The sequence below is a fragment of the Protopterus annectens genome, chromosome 8.part0 (genome assembly GCF_019279795.1).
Source record: "Protopterus annectens isolate FY-2018-M chromosome 8.part0, PAN1.0, whole genome shotgun sequence".
In the NCBI taxonomy this organism is placed as follows: Eukaryota; Metazoa; Chordata; order Ceratodontiformes; family Protopteridae; genus Protopterus; species Protopterus annectens.
The window spans coordinates 607,033,740-607,056,274 of record NC_056741.1 but is presented as its reverse complement, the minus strand read 5'-3'; the positions used below and the strand labels follow the sequence as shown (position 1 = coordinate 607,056,274).

Sequence of the window (22,535 nt, the reverse complement as noted above, 5' to 3'; positions counted from 1 at the left end):
ACTGCAGTTTCTTTTACCTCTCATTCTGTTCTTCCTCTCCTCACTATCATCTTACCACACTAATCTACTGTATCTATCTCTTATCTCCCACTCTCCCCCCAAACAACATCCACCTCTAACAAATGCCTGAATATCCCTGTTTCACCATCTCTGTATAATACAGTATATATTCACTATCAAAAACTAAAGCACTTCAATTTCACAATTACTGCCACTAAACAAAACTTAAACCTACTACCTACTTTTTCTGTCTCACTAAACCTGTTCTACTTCCTATCTCCCTCCTACCAGATGGGGACATCCATCCCAATCCTGGACCTCCCTCATCCTCCAACCCCACATCCTCTGCATTTACAACCAAACACCAGCTAGCAACCTCTCCATCAAAACTACTCCATTAACCTACAAAGTTTCACTAATAAAGTAACAGAGCTACACGCATGGATTTCTAATTACAGTCTCTAACAGAAACTTGGGTCAAACTTCATATCAAAAACTCTGAAATTCTTCCTCCCGAATATAACATATTCCAGCAAGACAGACTATCCAAAAACTGGAGAGGTGTAGCTGCCTTGTACTCAGAACATCTTAACCTTACCCCCTCTCACGTCCTCTCCCCGATTTTTCATCAGCTGAACTCATCTTCCTTAACTGTCACCTTAATACACACACGAAATTTACAATTGCATCTATCTATATTTCTCCTGGTAACAACATACCAATTCTTGAATCTATCCTATCCTGGATCTCCCAGCTTCTGTTGTACGAGACAATATTACTAGGAGATGTTAACATCGATTGTAATAAACTCTCCAACAACTCCCCACTCCTCAACATTGACCTTTTTGGGTTCAAACAACTCATTTCTACCCCACCTGCATTAACAAAAATTCCTGCTCCGTTATTGACTGGATTTTAACCTCCAACCCGTATCAGTACCCTAATCCCAACACTTTACCAGACTCCCTAAGTGATCATCAACTCCTCATCTCAATACTAAGAATGCCGTTTCACACCCCTAAAACCTACCCATATAGAGACTGCAGAAACCTATCTAATTTTAATGCAGATAACTTCAACTACCAATTCTCCCTTGTAAACTGGTCTCACCTGCACAACCTTCCTCTGAATGAAGCCATTCTTGAATTTAATAATGTCTTCCTGAACATACTAAACTCCCTATCTCCCAAGAAAACTTGGGATCAAATCAAACCCAGCACCTTAACTCTCCAAATACACTTTCCACCATGAAACTTAGGGACTCCACCTGGAAACAATGGACTAAATCTAAATCCCCTTTTCTCCTCCTTAGATTCAAACAACTATGAAACCTTACCAAAAACGTATTGTCCAAGACAAGAAAAACTTCTACCTAGATGCTCAATCTACCCACTCTTCAAACACTAAGCAATTTTGGCACACCATGAACTGCATTCTCCTTCCAGGAAAACCCTCCACACCCAGCCCCTTCCCTAACAAAACACTTCTTGAAACAGCCACCCTACTAAACAATTACTTCATAGACTCAATCCGCAAACTAACCCCTCCTGACACCAACCAATCACAGTCCCCCCAGCACCTGCCCCCATTTAACCTTCTCCCTGAAACCTGTCTCCACTGCCTATATAAAATCTCTTCTGCTGAAACTAAAGCCATGTTCTTCTTCCTACGACAGTCTACCCCCTCAATTTCTCAAACTTGCAGCCAATACTGTAGCATATCCTGTATCAATCCTTATTAACCATTCTATCAAAGCATCCACAGTCACAGACATCTGGAAATCCTTCTTAAGAATACCACTTCACAAAGGAGGTAACTCCACTCGCCCATCCAATTTCCCCCCTGTAGCCATCCTCTCACCTCTCTCAAAAATCCTAGAGAAATGCATTCATACACAGCTTCTCAAACATCTACTACAGGAAAATATATTCAACTCCTGTCAACATGGATTTAGGCCCCACCACAGCACCTTCACTGCTCTTCTGTCTTTCACTCAGACTGTAGCTGAGGCTAGAGACAACAACAAACTGGAGTCATGCTTATTCCTTGACCTCTCCAAAGCATTTGACACAGTCTCCCACCCTAAGCTCCTCACAAAACTTACTGAACTTAACCTCTCTGCATCCACTACTGTTTGGTTCTCTAGTTATCTTACTAACAGACAGCAATCCGTTAAAAGGCTGTCCTCATGCTTTCCCTTCCTACCCATCAAAACAGGTGTATCCCAAGGATTTACTCTCTGCCCCCTCCTCTTTAATATTTTTACTAATAATCTTCACTCTGCCTGCTGCACATCTTCTCTAATCCAGTATGCAGATGATTCAACTCTTATTACCCTCTCCGACAACCCTACTGACAAAACTTCATTTAACTCTGTACAGCACTGGCTAGTCAATAACCAACTCATCCTTAACCCAAAGAAAACCCAAGCTACTACTATTCCTCCCAAAATCCATGACCAACCTTACGACATCCTTCACTGTCTCCTCTCTAGATAACACTGGCATTCATGCTGACTCTCATGCCAAACTTCTAGGTGTCACAATAGATGATAACCTAAAATTTGACCTTCATGTCCAATAATCCAAAAAAAGACCAGTCAAAAACTAGGCCTATTGTACAGAAACAAAAAATTCTTATCAATTTCCTCTAGGATATCCCTGGCTCAAGCCTACCTCTTCCCCTGCCTACTGTATGCTTCCCCTATATTTGTCCACCTTCAAGCAAATCTGTTAACCAAACTCAATCAAACCTACAACCAGATAACTAGATTTGTCTGCAACCTTCCCCAGAAATACACTCACTGCCTTGCCCTCAAACAACTGCAATTGGTTGACTTCCCTCAACTAGTTAAACTCTCTGTTTCAAATTACACATTTTCTACTGTACAAATCTGCCGACTGCCCCTCCCCGTCTACCCTCCTATCCCTATACAAACATACCCGATCCCTCTGCAGCACTGACCAACAACTTCCCGATACCTACAGACCCAATAAAACAGTAGGCAAAGTACTATATAAATGCTCTGTGTCTCAAACCTAGAATAAGCTCCCTAAAAAATTATGGTCTATCCACTCTTCCCTTCTCTTCAAAAAAGAATTGAACTACCTAGGCAACTCCCCCTCCTGTATCTGTCACCACCCACCCAACTTTTCCACAGTACAAAAGTCCTTTGTCACCCTAATCTGTATTTCTCTTAAACACCAGCACTCTGTTCCCTTAGTTGTTATTTTCTGCACTTTCCTACCTAAACCTATCCTTATCTCTTCCACTGTTAATACTCATCCCACCCTCTCTTCCAGTGCTGCTTTACTCTCTCTCTCTCTCTCTCTGTTACTCTCATGACCTCACTAAACTTTTCTTCCCTTTCCTCTACTTGTTCCCTTCCACTACTCACTCCTTCTCCACCTCTACCAATTTCGTATAAAAAATAAATTAAATAGATAAAAAAATACTGTAATGATCTCCTCTGTAGCCGCACAGCAATTTACTTCTTGTAAATAGTCAATATTTTTATATGTATTGTTTAGTGTCATTAATGTAAGATGTCATGATACCTGGTAATATATTATATTGAATAATAATGTTTTCTTGTTTGAAGGACAGCACTTTTTAGAAAAACTTGGTGTTGTGATGGGTACTCCCTGTGCCAATAGTTATGCTAATCTCGTGTTGGCACAGTAGGGGGAGGATATTATCCATAACAATATTGAATTTTTTAGCTTTGTAAAATATTATGGTAGGTTAATGGAAGATGTTTTTCTTCTGTGGGATTGCGAGGTGCATGATTTGTTATGTTTCATTTCTTATTTGGAGTCTACATCTTCATTTTTAATGTTTTCCATGAATTATTCTGTGGTTTCTATTGACTTTTTGGATGTGGCCATATTGAAGAACAACAATAAGGGTTTCGATACCAGAATGTACAGGAAACCTTGCTGGATGAGTAGGATGCTGCATAGGTCTAGTATGCCACCCCTCCTATATTTTTCCTAACATGCTCAAAGGTCAGTCTTTTAGAATTTGTAGGTTATCTATGGATGACTGCTTTTTTAATGAGAAAATGGCTTCACTTTTTACTGATTTTGTGTGTACAGGTTATTTTTAGGGTATTGTGAATGCTTGTTTTGCTGAAGTTGGCAGTTGAAGGACCCATGGAAGAGCACCCTATTTCTCTGAGAACATAGGAAATAAAGGGCATATTGCACATAAGAATCTTAGTGGTCCTCCCAGGTTTTTGTTTACCTATTCCAGTAATGTAAAATATTTTTGTGAGATTGTGATGAAGAATTGGCTGATTTTGATGCCTGATAATAAGATTAAGAATGTGATTAGTATAGTAACACAATTTATGCTTAGAAATATGTATCTTTTGCTATGGACCCCATTGTGCTATATCCACCAGTATTGCATCATGCAGGAAAGGTACTTTCTCTTGCCTTGACTGTAGAGATTGCAATTTATTGCCTCAGATTTGCCTTTTAGCCATCCTGTCTCTGGGCAAGTTTTTCCCCAAGATTTTTTTGCTACATGCAGGAGCAGTAATTTTGTCTATTTGGCCACCTGCTGTACATGTTCTTGTTTTTGTGGGTAAGACCACACAGTTGAAGGAAAGGATTTTAGAACATGTTAACAGCATACATAATTTGGTTTTGACTAATGCGGTAGCATCTCATCATTCTTGTTTAGGGCATAGCAGGTTTAGTTGTAGGGTTTACAGTTGCTTTCACCTAATATTAGAGGTGGAGATTTTAATAATTTTATTGAAAAAGTGGAGCTTAAATGGATTATCGCTCTTCAAGCACACACAGTACCTGGTTTGAACAGCACCCTTCACCTTAAACCTGTTTTGAAAGGGAAACCGTGATCTACAAGTGGCACACTTTCTTCATTGGTTGTATTTTGATTACTTTATTTGTTCTTGATGTGTTTTCATTGGTTCTTTATTTTAATATATACTGATTATTATTCTTTGTTTTATGGTTTCAAGACGCAGTAGCCCAGCAAAAGCGCTAACCTGTCAATAAATTATCACTGTGGTGGTTGACCTACATTTTTCATTTTTGGTTTTAAAAACACCAAGTTCCCGGGGGTGCACATTTCAGATTACCTATCCATGGTCGACTCATATTAGCCACACAGTGAAGAAGGCACAACAACTTCTGCACTTCCTATGAAAACTGAGGAAGGCAAACCTGTCTCAGTCCATCCTCAAAGCCTTCTACAGGGGGACCATCAAGGGCATCCTTTCAAATAATATCATAGTTTGGCATGGTAACTGCAAAGCATCATACCGCAAGGCTCTCCTTGGGGGTAGTGAGGACAGCAGAAAATGTCATTGGTTCCCTGCTCCTATCCATGGATGATCTGCATGAAACTTGGTGTGTGGGAAGGGTTACTAAGATAATAGACGATCCCAGGCCCATGGAGTATACCTCCCCCTTTCCTCGGGCAGGTGGTATTGCAGCTTACACTGCAAAACACCTAGCCTGAGCAGAAGCTTCTTCCCTCTATCCTTAAGGCTGCTGAACTTGAATGCCAGGCATGACAGCGAATCAGATCAATATGTCAGTTGCTGTGAAGTATCATCTGTAGTAATCACTCTGGCAAATTGCTTCTGTAACTGATACAGTTAGCCTGATTTCTTATCCTATTACTTCCTGGATGTGCAATAATCAGGAGTGAGTCACCACTCCATACATGTGCAATATGAACATCAGAATATGTCATACTACAGTTGATGAGGGGCAATATATAACCAATCACAATGTGAAGTCATAGTCTTGCAATACCTACTAGTATAATATTGGTTAATGTCTTCCTGTCCAATTGTGATAATTTATTGTCTTAATATTTTAAGTATTACTGTATGTGCATTAGTCTTACTGTCACTCAAACTGTGTTCATTGTTATGTCTTGCACTGGGACCAAAGCAACGTAATTTTGTTCGGCTTGCACTGCTGTGTATATCTAATCGACATTAAAGTTTACTTTGACTTGAAATGTGTGTGTGTGCGCTTTTCGCTTTTTTCCGTTAGTGCCACAAGCGGAACTCCGTCCCGCTAATGATTGTAGTAGAGTTTTTTGCTTGCTGGCTTGCGGGCCTACGCACCTTCCTTTCGAACATTCACGATTCCACACAGTAGAACAGCACAGCAGCTTTAACTGAGAATCGATAATTATTTTAAACTGGTGCACATGATTAGAATTTCCTAGACCTAGTAAGTCCTTGTTGAGTTTAATTCTGGTGGCTGCCAAAAATGCAATTACTAGAAAATGGAAATTAAAGTCTATACCAGCTGTTTTGAAGTATTAAGTATTGTAACAGATAAAAGAACTGTTTAAGAGTAGGAGCAAATTACATAGAAGTAAATGGAAGTTGTGGGAACAACACATGCAGAATAATGTTCTGGAGGAGGAGTGAGGTTTAAGGGAAGGCAGAAACTGTGTAATTTATGTAATGTTGGACTATGATAGTGAAACAAAAAACATGTGATATATAATGTATGTAACTTGGAAGTAAGTTAATATTTTTTTAATATTAATTTAACAAAGTTGTTAAAAATGGAAAAATTGAAAAAATAACATCTCACTTTGTAGTATTTTATTAATGGACATGACAGAACAATGAATTACATTACTCTTCATAGCACAGGATAAACTAAGTAAGAATCAAAGCTAGAATTTACAGAGGAAAATACCTAAGGATCCATAGTATTGGTGTTAATAATTGCAATTTCAGTAGGAATCTGAACACGCACAACTAGTGTGACCTGATGTGGTGCGAGTACTGAACTATTTTATGATTTTTCTATAGTGTAGAAAATGAGGAGGAAATTCCGTAATACATTTGCTTGATTCATACAGCTGTAATCAACTCAGAGCTAAAATTCTGATTTGTATTTTAGGAGTAAATGGAGAATTGATGGATACCAAGTCTTTTGACATGTGGGCTGGAGGTAAGTAAAAACTTTGGCTGAATTTCCAGTAAGTTATACTGATGAACAATCTAATCTTTTATTACGTACAGAACCACAGCAAGTGTTAATTCTTGGTTCTCATTTACTCCATAGATATTGTTACTTAAATTATGGTGTAGCTGTAGCAGAATGCAAAAGGACAGTGTACATCACTTGTATTGTGTATTAAATGTTAGAAAACAAGGTAGTGAGCCACGGTGGTACAGCGGTAGCATTGTTGCCTCACAGCAAGAGGTTCTCCTGTTTGATTCTCAGCTGGAGTGCCTTCTGTGTGGAGTCTGCATGTCCTCCCCGTGGTCGAGTGGCATTCGAAAGAATTGTGTAAATGGGCATGTCTTCGTTGAAGGTTGGGCATCGGGCCGGCAACTCGGCACCATAAAAATCTACTGCCAATCATTAGCGGACCAGAGTTCCACTGTGGCAACCCCTAACCGGAAAAAAAGCCGAAAAGACAAACAACAATTAATAAGAAAGCAATAATTTGTGGTGGATAAGGTATTAGGTCTAAACAAATACATTTTACTCTAGTTCTGGCCATTTTACCATTGCACATTGTTTTGTTATTTGTGAAGGAAGTTGACAAAACTTGGAGTGCTTACATATTTTTGTGTGATATAGGATTGTTTTATAACAATTGTTCTAGCTTTACATCTTAATGGAAAAGGTGCCTTTATGTTAAGGTTAACATTGTGGTACACCTTTATTACTTAACTGATTGCTACACTGTTACTGCACTTGAAACTAAGCATTTAGATAATCTGTAGCTATTACAGTTACTGCATCCAGATCCATGACTGCCCATTGTTTGTTGTTTTTACTGGCTAGGTAAAAACTACATTAGCCTGTTTGAGTGCAGCTATTTAGTCGAATACGCCACTGTTATTGATTTCCTTATTGACCCTGCATATTCTGTCACTTTTACATTTCATTTTTGCACATTGCGAGTACTGCATTAATCACAGTTCATTCTTTTATTCTTTTGCCATATTGTATTGTATCGTATTGCATCACCTTTTCTAGCTCAGTTATCCTCTTCTTAACCTGTCCTTTACCCCTTCATCTGTACTGGACAGTATGCAGTCTTAATCAGTTGTTTCTCCTTCTGTAGCCAGCCTGATAGCATTAGGTATTTTGAGACAGTGTAGTAACTGCCTCATGCTTACTGAAAACTCATTGCTACATCACAATGACTCAGTATGTAGTATTTACATTACTTGGAGGCTACCTTCTCACCTCAGAACAGATTTGGCAAGCACAGCACATGTTAGCATACAGCACAGAACACATCCACTAAACCTACTTACGCTGAGGTTAAGAGAACATTGCATAAGCCACCCAGGCTAAAGACTTAGAAACCTCAGATGTTGGTATACACATCAACACACCCACCTTCACCCTTCACAACCACACTCAAGATGTATACCTGTAAGTGTCACAAGGGTGCAGGCTCCAAGCCATTATGGCCAACTGAGACTGCATCAAACCATGGTAATATTTTAGTAGTAGGTGACTCTTATTATAAGGCATATGGACACTATGCTCATCAGACTGGATAAGAATAGGGTGACAGAAGTCTTTCAGGAGCCCTGTTCCATGATGTAACATGGGCTCTTAGGTACAGCTATCCTGACAGATATGATTGTGACCAGATAGTGGTTCACATGGGGGTAAAAGAATTTGGACAATCTATCCAGTGGGACATGCAGAAGGATTTGATTGAGCTTACTGTGCATGTGCATGAGTCAGGAAAGGCAGTGGTCTTGAGTGGTATTTTGCCATCACCTAGAATGACGCAGACATTCAAAGACAAGATAATTCTCTTCAGTAATTGGCTAATTAGTTGGTGTCATTTTAGAGTTATCTGGTATATGTCAACTTGGCATGAGATGGCTGACAGGTCTTCTTGCTTTGCCAGGGATGGCCTACAGCTCTCTTAAGAAGGCTTTCATATTCTGGCTAAAGCCTTTGCTGTCCACATAGTGCCTTTTTTAGGCAGAGTCCATCTACTGGACATTCCAACCTAGTAAATTCTAATTTGGAGCACATGAATGTGGCCATATTCAATGCCAGAACTCGGGGGGGGGGGATGCCCAAACACGAGGCTTTCCTGCAACCGAACACATTTGTATGTGTGCAGTTACAGAATCATGGTTTCAGAGCAGTGAAAGCACTCCCTCTGTTCCTGAGTATGTCTATCACATCTTCAGACCTACTGGCAGTTGTGGGGGAGTGTCAGTAATTGTCAAGGATATCATCACCAAATGATAGATTCCTTGGGACCCTTCATGTGAACTCCTAGAAGTCCAAAACACCCTAAACAAGTCTAATTACCAGTTCATAGCTAGCTGTTGAGTACACTCTATATCCCCTTCTGAATATGATAGCAGTCTTAACCCATTACCTGAAATTCCCATTAAACTCGAGACCTTTACACTAGGGGACTTCGACTATGTGTCAATAAACTGACTGACCTACATTGACAATGGTCGGCATGCCCAGTGTTTCCTTGACATTATAAATGCTAACTCTGTTTCACAAATAGTTAACCATCCTACTGAGGCTACAATATCCTGGATATAGTCCTCACAAATATGGGCACTTCTTGCACATCTCCATGTGTGTCATTATGTCATGTTAAATTTGGCCATAATTTAGTGACCTTTTCCTTTAAAATTGGTGATACTTCCAATGTAAATAGTTTTGTGTTTATGGCCTTCTCAAAAGTAAATCTTTTTCAGTTACTTGATGACATAAATACATTCTACTGTAATCTTTCTTTGAAGGATCCTATTGCTAAAGCTGCTACCTATGCCACTGACTTCTACTCCCACTCAAATAGTATTGATAAGGCAGTCACTGAACACAACAAATATAATGAAAAATTTGTAAACAAGCCCTGTGGTGGAATACCCATATAAATAAATTATCTGACAAGAGAAAGAAACTGCTTAATGCTTACAAGAGGTCTCATTCTAACTGCATTAAGAGCGTACTTAAGTAAACTAACAAAGAGCTGAAGGGAACCATTAGGAAGCTCAGAACTGACTATGAACTTAAAATAGCCCCTAAAACCAAATTAACTGCAAATCTTTCTTTAACTATATCAGGAAGTTAAGAACTAAGACCCATCAGTGTTTTGGAGCTAGTATACAATGATAGTACAGTCTCTGACTCAAAGGGAGTAGCTGATGTCCTAGCTTATAGCTATCTCATGGGTTCTACAATCCCAGACACCCACTTTAATTACTATGAAAGAAGAACTGTCAGCACTTTCAAAAACTAAGAAAACTTCATCCATGAGCTTCGACAACATACCTGGCTGCCTGAGTATCAGTGTCAAATGTGGCCTACTTAATCTACTAAATCTAAGCACGGCCGGCCTTAGGCATAGGCGAACTAGGCAACCACGTAGGGCGCCACACAGGCCAGCCTTGTAAAGGGCGCAATTTTTATTTAGGTATTTATTTTTCTCAGGCCATAAAGTTTGCTCTCTTCTTGGTGCCCTGTCTTTAAGTCAAGGCACTGGAACCATAGGGCAAGGGGGCGAGTGACCGCCCACATTTACAGATGCAGCAGTAGGCTTCAACAATTTAAACAAAAAAAAAAAAAAAATTCTTTACTACGTGGTACGAGTCTTCTCCTTTAAGGATGAATATGCGTGCATCAGTACGTCAGCATGGATCTAAATGGATTCTGCAGTATGGAGTGAAATTTAACCGTGTGGTTCCCTTAGCTAAGTTTTGGATTAATCCTGTCCTAAGTCTGTGTGTCCGCATTTGGCCATTTGGTTTACAAAGAAGGTAAGTGTGTGTGTGTGTTTGTGTCTTTGCAATTTTAATCAGTTAATTTCTGTATACGCATCCCCTTTTTATGTCATCTTGTATTTCGCCTTTCGATCTAAATGAGGCAGTAAAGTTACTAATTATATTTGTTAGTAAGTGAACAAATATTGGGAGCAAAATATGAAGCAGTGGTATTTTTACCTTACAGCACAGACTGAATATAGATTGCCATTTCCTTAGTGTTTGAAGCATCAGTTCTCCTTTCCTTCTTAAGCAGTTGTTTCATATATTTAATTTCTATTTGTTTCTGTAGTGATATATATCTATACACGAATACGAGCGCATGTGTGTTTGTCTGTGTGTGTATGTCTGTATCCTAGAGACTGCTGAGAGGTGACCTGTGTCTGGAATACAAGGCATCTTTCGACCAATGATGAATTTTGTGTACATCAGCAAGTCCAATGGCATCAGAAGTGTATTCAGTTTAGGGATGTAAACCTCATTTGCAACATCAACAGAACAGATTGGAGGGTCAGGTGTACCGTTGCCATGGAACAGACTCCCCATCCACATTCAGCCCTGTGACTGTCCATAGTCAAACACAACTTGGATTTACCGATGGGAAGCAGAAAATTGTACCCTAAGAGTGCTACGTGTGTTACCAGTGGGCTGAAAAATCTCCTAGATGCTTTATCCCATGAGTGGGTCACCTCAAATTATTTATGGTATGATCCCAGTTATTTTAATGAAGGGTAATATATGATTATGAGCCAGAGTCTCTCTCTCTCTCTCTCTGCATATATCTACATACATATGTGATTATGTATTAAAGGGGGTATCTGTTGCTGTTCTATGTTTTCTGGTAACTTGGGTTGATGGGTGCTGGTAAAGGAATCTAGCCTCTCTATAGATCTCTTGTTGCTCTGCATTGCCTGTTCCCTAATATGAATTTTTACTTGAGCGTGCTTGTGTTATTTGCAAAAGTGATGCAGTTCATGTCTTAACTTCCCAAACCCAGAAGTAGTTGAAAGATTGCGCATCCACTTGACAGACTCTACTGACATTTTTCTAGTTAGAATGAATATTTATATTGAGCTTATTTCTACATCTCTAGACCAACTCCCTTTGTATTAAACAAGCCTAACTTTAGTCTGACCTGCACTTACTTCAGCAATGGCTAATCTAGCACAGCTTACTTCTGAATGCTTCTAAAACCAAAAGTATGTTTTTGGAACACCCTGTAGTTTCTCTCTCTCTCTGTAACTGTTCAGCCATTCCATTTCCGGTCTTAACGCGTCCATTATCAAAACCACACCTCCTTCAACTAACTGGGCCCCTGTTCGAATCAGTCTCTTAACGTTTATTCCCACATAGAAAAATTCAAAAATAAATGTCCTACTTTTTCTGGTAAAAATCTGTCCTTTTTCTTTCTCCCTCTGCCAGGCCAGCTGGTGATAAAGGTGTCCTATCTTAGCTTGAGTTTAGTCCTCCCATTACTGAGTCTGCATCTAAACAAAGCACCATTCACATTACTGATTTTGCCTCTAAACAAAACACCAAACCATTTTCTAATTCCATTTGTCAATTCATTACTAGTTCTCTTCCTCAAGAGCACCACTGCCTTGCACTCGACGAAACAAAATGGATGTTCATCGTGTTTCACTGTTGCAGTCCTTATACTTTGGTTATCCTGCTGGCAGGCTACCCTCAGTCAGCCTGAATTCCAAAGTCCTGGTCCGGCATCGGTTGCTGTCGCTTCTTCCTTGATGTCAGTGCGCCAGGGGTATATAAGATGCAGCCGACACCATTTTCTCCAGTCTTTCTTGCCGCGCGGTGCCCGAAGCAAAAGCAGTTCGTAAGTGCCAGTCGGCAGACTCCTGAGATTTTCGAAATCGAATTTCAGAACTGAAGTTTTCAATAAAGCTAAGTACCCCGTTGGGGAAACTTTTTCTTGCTCCAGACCGATGTCAGTAAAAGTTAACAATTGTATCTCTTGTGGGAAGCAAATACCTCATAAGGATTTTCACTCTTACTGTATTCCTTGCCTAGGCCCTGACCACGACGTTGCTAGTTGTCGGTTTTGTGCTAGATTCAACCAACGCACTATTAAGCGTCGGTTTGCTTTTGCTTTACATTACTTTGGCCGAAGGTTTAACTACGTAATGCCGTTGGAACAACTGACGACCAGAATTCATATAAAACACAAAGACAAAGAAAAGGACAGGCATCTGAGGTCCAAAACCGACGGCGAAGCCTCTTCTAGGCCAGTCGCCGGTACTCAAGTGAGGCGCTTTCACAGCCCCTGACACCCGCTACCTCAGAGCCACAGGCCGTCTCCGACTCCCACGTGGAGATAACTAGGCCTCTGGATACTCAAGGTATTGGGCCTACGGAAACTATTCCCTCAAATGGGTCCAGAGCTGTTGAGCAGGCATCGGCTTCTGAGGGTGTTTTCAGACCTTCACAGCTTACTATCAAGTCCACTTCAGCAGCCAAGGCAAAGTCTAAAACACCATTAAAGACAAAGAAACAAGTACAGCATTCTCCTGGACAGTCATCCATGCCAAAGATACAGATGTTTAAAATGGCCGAGGACCTAATTACTTTGATCAGGGGTTCCCATCCCCCTCCTGATAAAAGGCCTAGGCAAGACACTGACTATGACTCCTCTGACCAGGTTTCTCTTTCCTCTGATTCCTCTTCAGAACAGGGATATTCTCTTCCTCCCTATGAGGACTCTGATGCTGAAGAATCTATCACTTCAGCCTCTCCTGCTGAGGACTACTCTTTTGGCGAAAACCTGCACACCATGAGGGAGCATTTCCACTGGGAGAGCCAGGATTATTCAGAATCCAAGAAAAGGCTCAGAGACTTTCTTTTACTGCCTAAGCGCAGGCCCCTTGCTATTCCCCCTGTACTAGATATTGTTGATGATGTTTTTTCTGAATCCAGTTTGTCTTCTGATTCATTACCTCATGCACCAGTCAAGCCAGATAGGCACTACAGGGTCCCAGACTCTCATAAATTTCTTTATAAAAACCCTGCTGCTGACCCAGAAACAATTTCTCAGGGTCTCAAAGGGGTGAAGGCTTCCACTGCAAAAAAACCCTGTTCCCTCGGATAGGGATTCTAGAGCACTGGATAGATGGGGGAAAAAAGTTTACACTTCTGCTACTTTAGCTGTAAGGGCTTTAAATTGCCAGTTTCACATGCTTAAATATCAACAATACCTAATGTCTTTGCTAAAACAGAAAATGCTTACAAGGTCAGAATGTCCTGACAGTAAGGAAATGCAGGATTTATTGCATGCAGCTGAACAAGTGGGAAAGCATACTCTGCAATGTGGTTTTGATTCATTAGAGGCTTCTTGCAGAGCCGCAGTTACAGGCTCTGTCATTCGAAGGCATGCTTGGTTAAAAGAGCAGAGTTTACCTGATCATGTTAAAGCAAAATTATTGGATGCTCCATTACAGCATGATACTTTGTTTGGTGTTAAGGCAGAAGAGGTGTTAAAGAAAATGGAGGATAAAACAAAATCAATGCAGACAGTAAAGGATTTCTTACAGGTTCAGCTACCTAGATTTAGCAGGAACTGGCCTTCTAAAAATTGGTCCTTTCCAGTGTCAAGACAGGCCACAAAGAGGCCGATACAGATGCCCAAGAGGCAGATCTCAGCCACAAGGCTCATACAGACCTAAACAATGGGGTGCTTCAGCCCCCAAAGGTGGAGAGGACAAAGCACAACCTTATAGGAAACGGTCCCAATGACTTCCCTCTACCAAAGCCAAGCACTTACCTTTTGACAGCACCCTTAGGGGGAAAACTAGCACTTTTCTCACAAAATTGGCACATGATCAGCCAGGACAAATGGGTACTGAATATTGTTTCTCAAGGTTGCAGGTTCCACTTTCACACCCTACCAAAGTCAAAAGGTATGTCAGACCTGCCACAAAACTAATGGGCAGAGGCACAAAAACAAATTTTTGCTCTCATGGACATGAGAGTTATTCAAAAAGTACCACAGCAAGAACAGGGACAAGGATTTTACTCAAGACTTTTCTTGGTACCCAGAAAGGACAAAGCCTGGAGACCAATACTGGACCTGTCAATTCTAAATACTTTCCTGGATGTTCCAAAATTCAAAATGTTGATATTGCAGCAACTTCTACCCATGCTGGGCAAGAAGGCTTGGCTAGTTACTTTGGACCTCAAAGAGGCATACCTGCATGTCCCAATCAGACAATCTTGCAGAAGATACCTCAGATTCATAGCTGGCTCAATGCATTACCAATTCTCTGCACTGCCCTTTGGCTTATCTACTGCGCCCAGGGTCTTCACAAAATGCCTGGCACCAGTAATTGCATTTTGCAGACAAAAAGGAATTCAAATATATCCCTACTTGGACGACTGCCTTATTCAAGCAGAGAGCAAGGGCATTCTACTACAGCATCTGGCGTTTGTAAAATAATTACTAATTTGCCTAGGGTACACAGTAAATGAAAAGAAATCAAAACTAGTGCCCTCTCAAGAGATGATATTCCTGGGTGCAAGCTTAAATACAACTGCCCAGATGGCTTATCTCACGCCAGACAAGCAAAGGCAACTGACTCATTACTTTCAAATAATGGCAACAAAGACCCAGCTACCTGCAAGAAAAATTCTGCAGGGTTTGGACTTCATGGCATCTTGCATTCTGCTAATTCCATATGCAAGACTGCATATGAGGAAGCTACAGTGGTACCTAAAAAGTGTTTGGACTTAACATTGCCACAGCCTGGAAACAATAATAACTCTTATTCCCTGCCTGCAACAGGAGTTTCAATGTTGGGCACTGGTCTGTTACCACAACAAGGGACAGCCTTTCACTTTACCCACAGCCAGACAGACACTAACAATAGATGCATCGGATTATGCCTGGGTGGCACACATGGCAGGAAAATGTATTCAGGGCACGTAGCCATGGACCAAATGCATCTTCACATCAATTAAAAAGAGATGCTGGCTGTACAGAATGCCCTGACAGCCTTCAAGGATCTACTACATCCAGGACAACTACTGCTAAAGATGGACACTACTACAGTTATGTGGTACATAAACAAGCAAGGGGGCACACATTCCTACCCCCTCTGCAGGCAAGCCATGACTTTGTGGAACACAGCACTGACCTATCAAGTACATCTGCAGGCACAATTCCTGCCAGGAAAGAAAAATACTCTGGCAGACGAACTAAGCAGAAACCTCATGGACCCTCACGAGTGGAAACTAAATCCACAGGTCTTCAGCATGATAACAAGAAATGGGGATGCCCAGACATAGATCTTTTTGCCTCCCCTCACAACTACCAACTACAGAGATTCTGCACAAGGACTTATCACTCACAAGCATGGAAAGTGGATGCTCTATCTTTCAGCTGGAAAACCCTAACAATTTATGCCTTTCCACCACTGCCTCTCCTTCCCAAGGTGCTCCTAAAAGTCAGACAAGAGAAGCCAAAAATGATCCTGATTTCCCCAGACTGGCCACGCCAGCACTGGTACCCAATCCTAAAGAGCTTGTCTCAAGGCCCAGCCTGGACATTACCTCTAATTCCTCATCTTCTGACTCAACAAAACAATCAAATCCTGCACAGCCAACTCAGAACCTTAAGTCTGGCTGCATGGCGGTTAATATAGCCACAGAACTCATCTCTCTCTAAAGCTGTTATGGATGTCATTTTGGAAGCCAGGAGGGCCCAGCACCAGGAAATCTTATGCAGAAAAATGGAATTGATTCTGTGCTTGGAACCAGGCACAAGGGCTTGAACCACTTGTTCCAAATATTCCTCAGATTTTACAATATCTAACTGAGATGCTGGACAAAGGCCTATCCTTCTCATCAATTAAGATCCATGCCTCTGCCATTTCAGCTCATTACAATACGGAACCTCCTATTTTCTCTCATCCACTGCTAAAACAGTACCTCAGAGGGGCAAAAAACATAAGACCCCCAAGGAGAGCACCAATTCCTACATGGGACCTCAACTTTGTCTTAGAAAAGCTCACACTACCTCCTTTTGAGCCAGCCAATACAGCTGACTTAAAATTCTTATCATGGAAAACTGCTCTGCTACTAGCAATAATTTCAGCAAGAAGAGTCTCAGAGTTACAGGTATTAATGGCAGTGGAACCTTTTATCATTTTTCATCCGGACAGGGTTTCTCTAAGGACAAACCCAACATTTATGCCAAAGGTAGTATCCAGTGTGGCTCTTAACCAAACCATTCATTTGCCGACATTTTTATCCAAATCCCCAGAATAAAGGGGAGAGATTTCTTCACTCTTTGGACATATACAGGCAGCTACTCTTCTACTTGGACAAAACAAAAGCTTTCAGAAAAACTGAGCAACTGTTTGTAGCATATGCTGCAGGATCACAAGGAAAGGCTATCTCAAAGCAGACTATTTCAAAATGGATAGGACACTGTATTAGTTTCTGCTATGCACAGCATAGCAAGTCAGTGCCTAAGAATATTAGGCCACATTCTGCCAGGGCAGCAGCCACTTCAGCAGCCTTTCTCAGAGGAGTACCAACCAAGGAAATTTTGGAGGCTGCAACTTGGAGTTCTGTGCACACTTTTACCAGGCATTATCACTTACCTCTTTACTCTAGATCCAGAGCAGGCTTTGCCACTGCAGTTCTGCAGGGCCTCATAGCCACTCCTAATCCTATTTAGACCCAGCTGCCCTACCTCAGCTTTGGGATTCAACCCAAGTGTAATGACAGCAACAGTGAAACACGATGAACATAGTACAGTTGTGTACCTACCATAAATGTAGATGTTCAAGTGTATTCACTGTTGCAGTCCAGGTTACCCACCCTCCATCCCCCTTTCTTTGCTGGGACTTGTATATACTTCTCTGTTCTATACAACCTATGTGGTGTATTTGCTTGTAGATGAAGGTATTGTGTTTATTTACTGTATGTGTTTATAAGTAATATATATTGCCTACCTTCTTGGGGGCACCTGACATCTGGGGCAAGAAAAACTGAAGAAAATGGCGTCGGCTACATCTTATATACCCCTGGTGCACTGACGTCAGGGAAGAAGCGATAGCGGACCAGGACTTTGGAAATCAGGCCGACTGAGGGTAGCCTGCTAGCAGGATAACCCAAGTGTAATGACTGCAACAGTGAATACACTCAACATCTACATTTATGGTAGGTACACAACTGTACTTTCCCCATTAAACAGAGAGCTGACCTTCTACTAGGTACACTCAGCTCTTCAGGTTCCCACTTTCTTCTTGCAGTTTGTCCATAGTTTCAGACTGTGCCCTCCCTATAATCCACCAGACATGCATTCTACATACTTGAGTGCCCTTTCATTGTCCCTCCTTCTCCTCCTGAAAGAAAACTCCAACTTACCCATCTTAAGCTCGCCAAAGGTCCTGTCTCTGAAAAGGGTACATCACCTAACTCTTTTGATCCTGATACAAACACACACACACGCACATGCATGTGCTCACAATCACACATGCATACACAGAAATGGACACAGACACACACACAAACTCTTTTATACCTGATTACCCAGAACAAACTATGGTTTTGCATCATGCACCTGACTTCTGTGAGTCTGTGGACTACCTTTTTCAAAAGTGGGGCTAGGTCCATAAAGGTTTGGGAACCACTGCTCTACACCAACTACCAGACTGCTGACAGAAATGAGTTTGATTTCAGTGCATTTTCAGGGTATTAAGGGTTTCGGTGCATTTTCAAGGGATTATGAGTTTTAGTTCATTTTCATGGAATTGTGAGCTTCAAAGGAAGAAAGTTTACTGCTGCTCATGCTAAGTCTGTTTTCAGTGTAAAATTGTTTTGTTTATCAAATGGAACACTGTGTTGTAGAATTTGAAAGCCGTGTTAGTAGCATAATTGTCTTTGGTGCAGGAGGCTATGGATTCTACTCCCACACCATGTAGATGGAGTATTGATATTGTAGAGTCCATTTGATTGCTGATTATTTGGTGCATTTTAAGGGAGAATAGGGGTTCTACACTCCTGAGTATGCCCTCCTTTGTACGAGATGCCGTCAGTTTTAGCCATTTCCTATTGCAATATTAATGGTAATATAGGCAATTAATTCCTCAAGAACAACAGGCACTGAATTTGTAGATGAAACATTGAGATGTAAAGTTGTTTGCTGGAGGCAACATCTTCATTAGTTATAGATCTTTTTAATGTGGAATTGTTCAAACAATTTCTCTTCTGCAGAGATTGTGTGTAGTGAGTGATATTAGTGGAGTGTAATGACAGAAGTCTGAGTGGCCATTTATGGTTGAAATTTTCTGAAATGTGTAGTTTTGTCATTATTGGTTTATACATTTTGTTTCATTGCTTATTAAAAGAATGTTTAAAACTACAAATTTAAAATGCATTCTACAAAGTGGTGCTATATTATATAAGGAATGTAATTTAGTGCAATCAGGAAGGTGAATCAAAAAATTATGCATGGCCCTAAAAATGTGTGCAAGGAGTCTGTTTTAAAAACAGCCCAAAAGTAAACTTAATCCTCCACTGGCCAGATTTTTCTATAAATGAGGGTTTTCGTGCCTTTTCAGTGGCAGAGAAGTTTACTGTTCATGCTAAGTCTGTTTTAACTGTGAGACTGTACTGTTTGTTTAGCAAATGGCTATCTGTGTTTGTGATTTTCTAGCTTAAGCTACTGTACGCAGGGAGGAGAGAGGTTACAATTCTAATTTCACTGAGCTGTAAGGCTCGCTCGCCTACCCCAGAGTAAATTAAACTGTTTAGATTAAATTAAGCAACCCTTTGGAACAAGGCAAATGGGTTTCTATTTTCTGAGGACATGACTTTTATAGTAAAGTGTGTGTGGAGGAGCAGCAGATAAAGCAGCTTTATTAAAGGAAATTTCCATCTTCACTTGCAGTTTAAACTACATTACAAAATATCTTTTCTTCTGTACATTTAAATAATTGAAGGAAATGACTGGAGTGAATTTATTGGGTAGTGGCCTACCTGTGGGCGTGACTCATAGGGGTGTTTCATGAGTATGGTGTGGGTGGGGCTTAAGGGGTGCCGGAGCACTACTTCACCTAGGGCACCATATCAGCTAAGGCAGGCCCTGGATCTAAGTCTCTCTACTGGTTATGTTCTTTAGTTCAAGCATTTTATTTACAAATAAATTGAGTTAATATTTTAGTTTTATAAAAATAAGTCGATATATGTTTTAGATGAAATGTAATTAATGATTTAGAATGTAATTGGTCATTATCATGTTAATTGCTTTGTATCTGTGATTGGTTCATATTTTTTATAAAAACGTGGATGTTTAGAAAGAAATTTATTCTGATGAAGGCTATATGTTGTAGCCGAAAGTGCTCAATCTGGTTGCAGTAATAAGACATTTGGATTTCCTATACGGCCTGGTAACTATAGACCCATTAGTCTCATTAGCCCCATATGTAAAGGTATGTAGGAGCACATTATCTCTTTCATTAATCTTGACATTGAAAATCTCTTAACCCTGAGCCCTCATCAGTTTGGCTTAATCAAAGGAAGGTCCTTCCTCTTTAACCTCAATAATTTCTGTGAAAAAAGTAACTGAAGCTGGGTATAGTGGTTATTCGCTGCCTACAGCATATCTAGACTGGACCAAGGCATTTGATACTATTCCACAAGCACGCATTATTGATAGACATGTAAATCTGAATATGAATCCTTATATTGAGGAGTGGATAGCTAACTGGTTGTCTGAGAGAACTATGTGGTTAGAGTAAGAGGTGCCATTTCTGAAAGCAAAATAGTTATAAATGGTGTACCGCAGGGCTCAGTTTGAGCTCTCTCCTTTTTGGGATATATTTCTTAGACCTTTAGCCCAGCACTTCTGGCCCATGGTTAAGTTTGCAGATGACTGGAAATTTTGTGGTGTTATTCAATCTTCAACTGACTCATAATTGCTCCAACATGGCTTAGACCATGTTAACAATCTGTGCAAAGACAATAGCCTCAAATTAAATGTAAAAAGACATAGCATAGTTCATTTTGATAAACAAAACAGTTTTGCTTACCATATAGGAGATGCAGCTCTCCAGTTAGACATTGTTATACGGTATCTTGGTACTTTTGTTGATAATTCTTTATCATTTGACCATTAGGTCTTCACAGTAGTTCAGAAAGCCTTTTATATGGCCCATCCAGTTTCCAAAGACATCTCCACTAGGTCCAAAGAAGTCTTCATTCCAGTTTACTCAAATCTTGTCAGACTCATTATTTAATATAATGCACCTTTTGGCATGTATCTATTTAAACTTATCATACAACTTGAGAGACCTCAGAGATTTCAGAACTAAAAAGATCAATGACCTCAAAAATCTTGGTTAAGAGAGACTGGCTGTCCTTTTTCTGTACTCAGTTTTTTACAGATTCCTCTGTGGAGATCTATGTCTACCCTTTTTGATCTCCTGTCCCTTAACAAAGCAATGGTACATCAAATACTCAGTTAAAGGAAACATACCTTCATCAGCAGATAAATGTGACACGTTGTCATGATAGATTCATATCTCAACATATCCCTAACCTCTGGAGCAAAGCAGAGTAGCATCCTTGCCACCTTCAAGATAGCCTAAATAATTGGATTGGCAGCTTCAAATTCTGTCCTGGTCTGTCTTGTCAAGACCTCCTTGAGGCTAGAGGAAAATTCTGAGTAGGGCTTTTAGCTAGGCTTGAAATGATCTACAGACTGATTGCTTAATACTTACCTATGAACATATGTGTTGTGGTGTTTTTTTTTGGGGGGGGCACGTACTATATTCTGTTTTGTCTTTCTGCCTTCTGACCATGTGTCTTGAGCCTATTCATTTTACTGCACTGGGTATCTGTATTACAGGAGCGAGAGCTAACCAGAGGGGCTGTCATCCATCCCTACTGCTGTCTGTTCAACAGGAAGACAATAAAACAGAGCTAAATCTCTCCAGCTATCTCAACAAGAATAAACTGAATACATCCTGGCCCTAATGTGGCTTCTTGTGGTTGATGTGAATATGCACATCACTGCAGGTACTCCTACATCTTACCCTTGTTTGTGCTTGTTCACAGCCACAAGCTGTAAGAATTATCATAACTGGGTTGGATCACCAAGCCCAAGTCCTTTTCCCTGGCCATTTTGGTGCTATCAAAGTCTCCACTTGGATATTGGTGACTGACTGGAAGCACTGCTTTTTTCCCACAGGATGGGCAAGCTGGTGCATATTGCTCCCTACTATCCTCTCCTTCCCAACTCTTTCAGCACCTGGGCTGCTAGTCAAACTCAAGTAATTTGATGTGCTGTCAGAGCTGTATCCCTTTATGCCTCATAGGCAAGGTAGGTCCTCACATGCTGCCTGCTTCATGTAGGGAGAACATGTTGATGTTCAAGTGCTATTGCTGTGCTCTCCTGGATTGCAACATTTTATCTCCCCCCCCCCAAAGAGATAGCAGCTTTGGAGTAATAAAGTAAAATTGGGTGTTGGTGGAAAGCCTCTAACATGGGGGCTGCAGAAGGCACTTGCCTGCCCTGCAAAAATGTTTTTTTCATTTTTATTTGTGGTGTATTTGCTCATAAACTTTGCAGACTAGAGTATATATGTTACATCATTATATGTACTTTGCATTTGCAAGCTGTATTTGTCAGGGAATTATAACTCAAGAACAGTAGATGTTCTTTGTGTTTCACTGTTGTAGTCCTCACATTTGGGTTATCCCTGCCAGGGTAGCCCTTGGCTGGCCTGAATAC

At 40.6% G+C, this 22,535-nt stretch overlaps 1 protein-coding gene across 1 annotated transcript in view; it reads left to right on the top strand.

Annotated features, from left to right (window-relative positions):
* FAM3A (FAM3 metabolism regulating signaling molecule A) overlaps positions 1–22,535 on the top strand; it is a 1,301,271-nt gene that overhangs the window by 919,756 nt on the left and 358,980 nt on the right. The window contains exon 7 of the mRNA XM_044080097.1: positions 6,909–6,959. Within this exon, the coding sequence (XP_043936032.1) occupies positions 6,909–6,959 (51 nt within the window). The remainder of the gene's footprint in view (positions 1–6,908; positions 6,960–22,535) is intronic.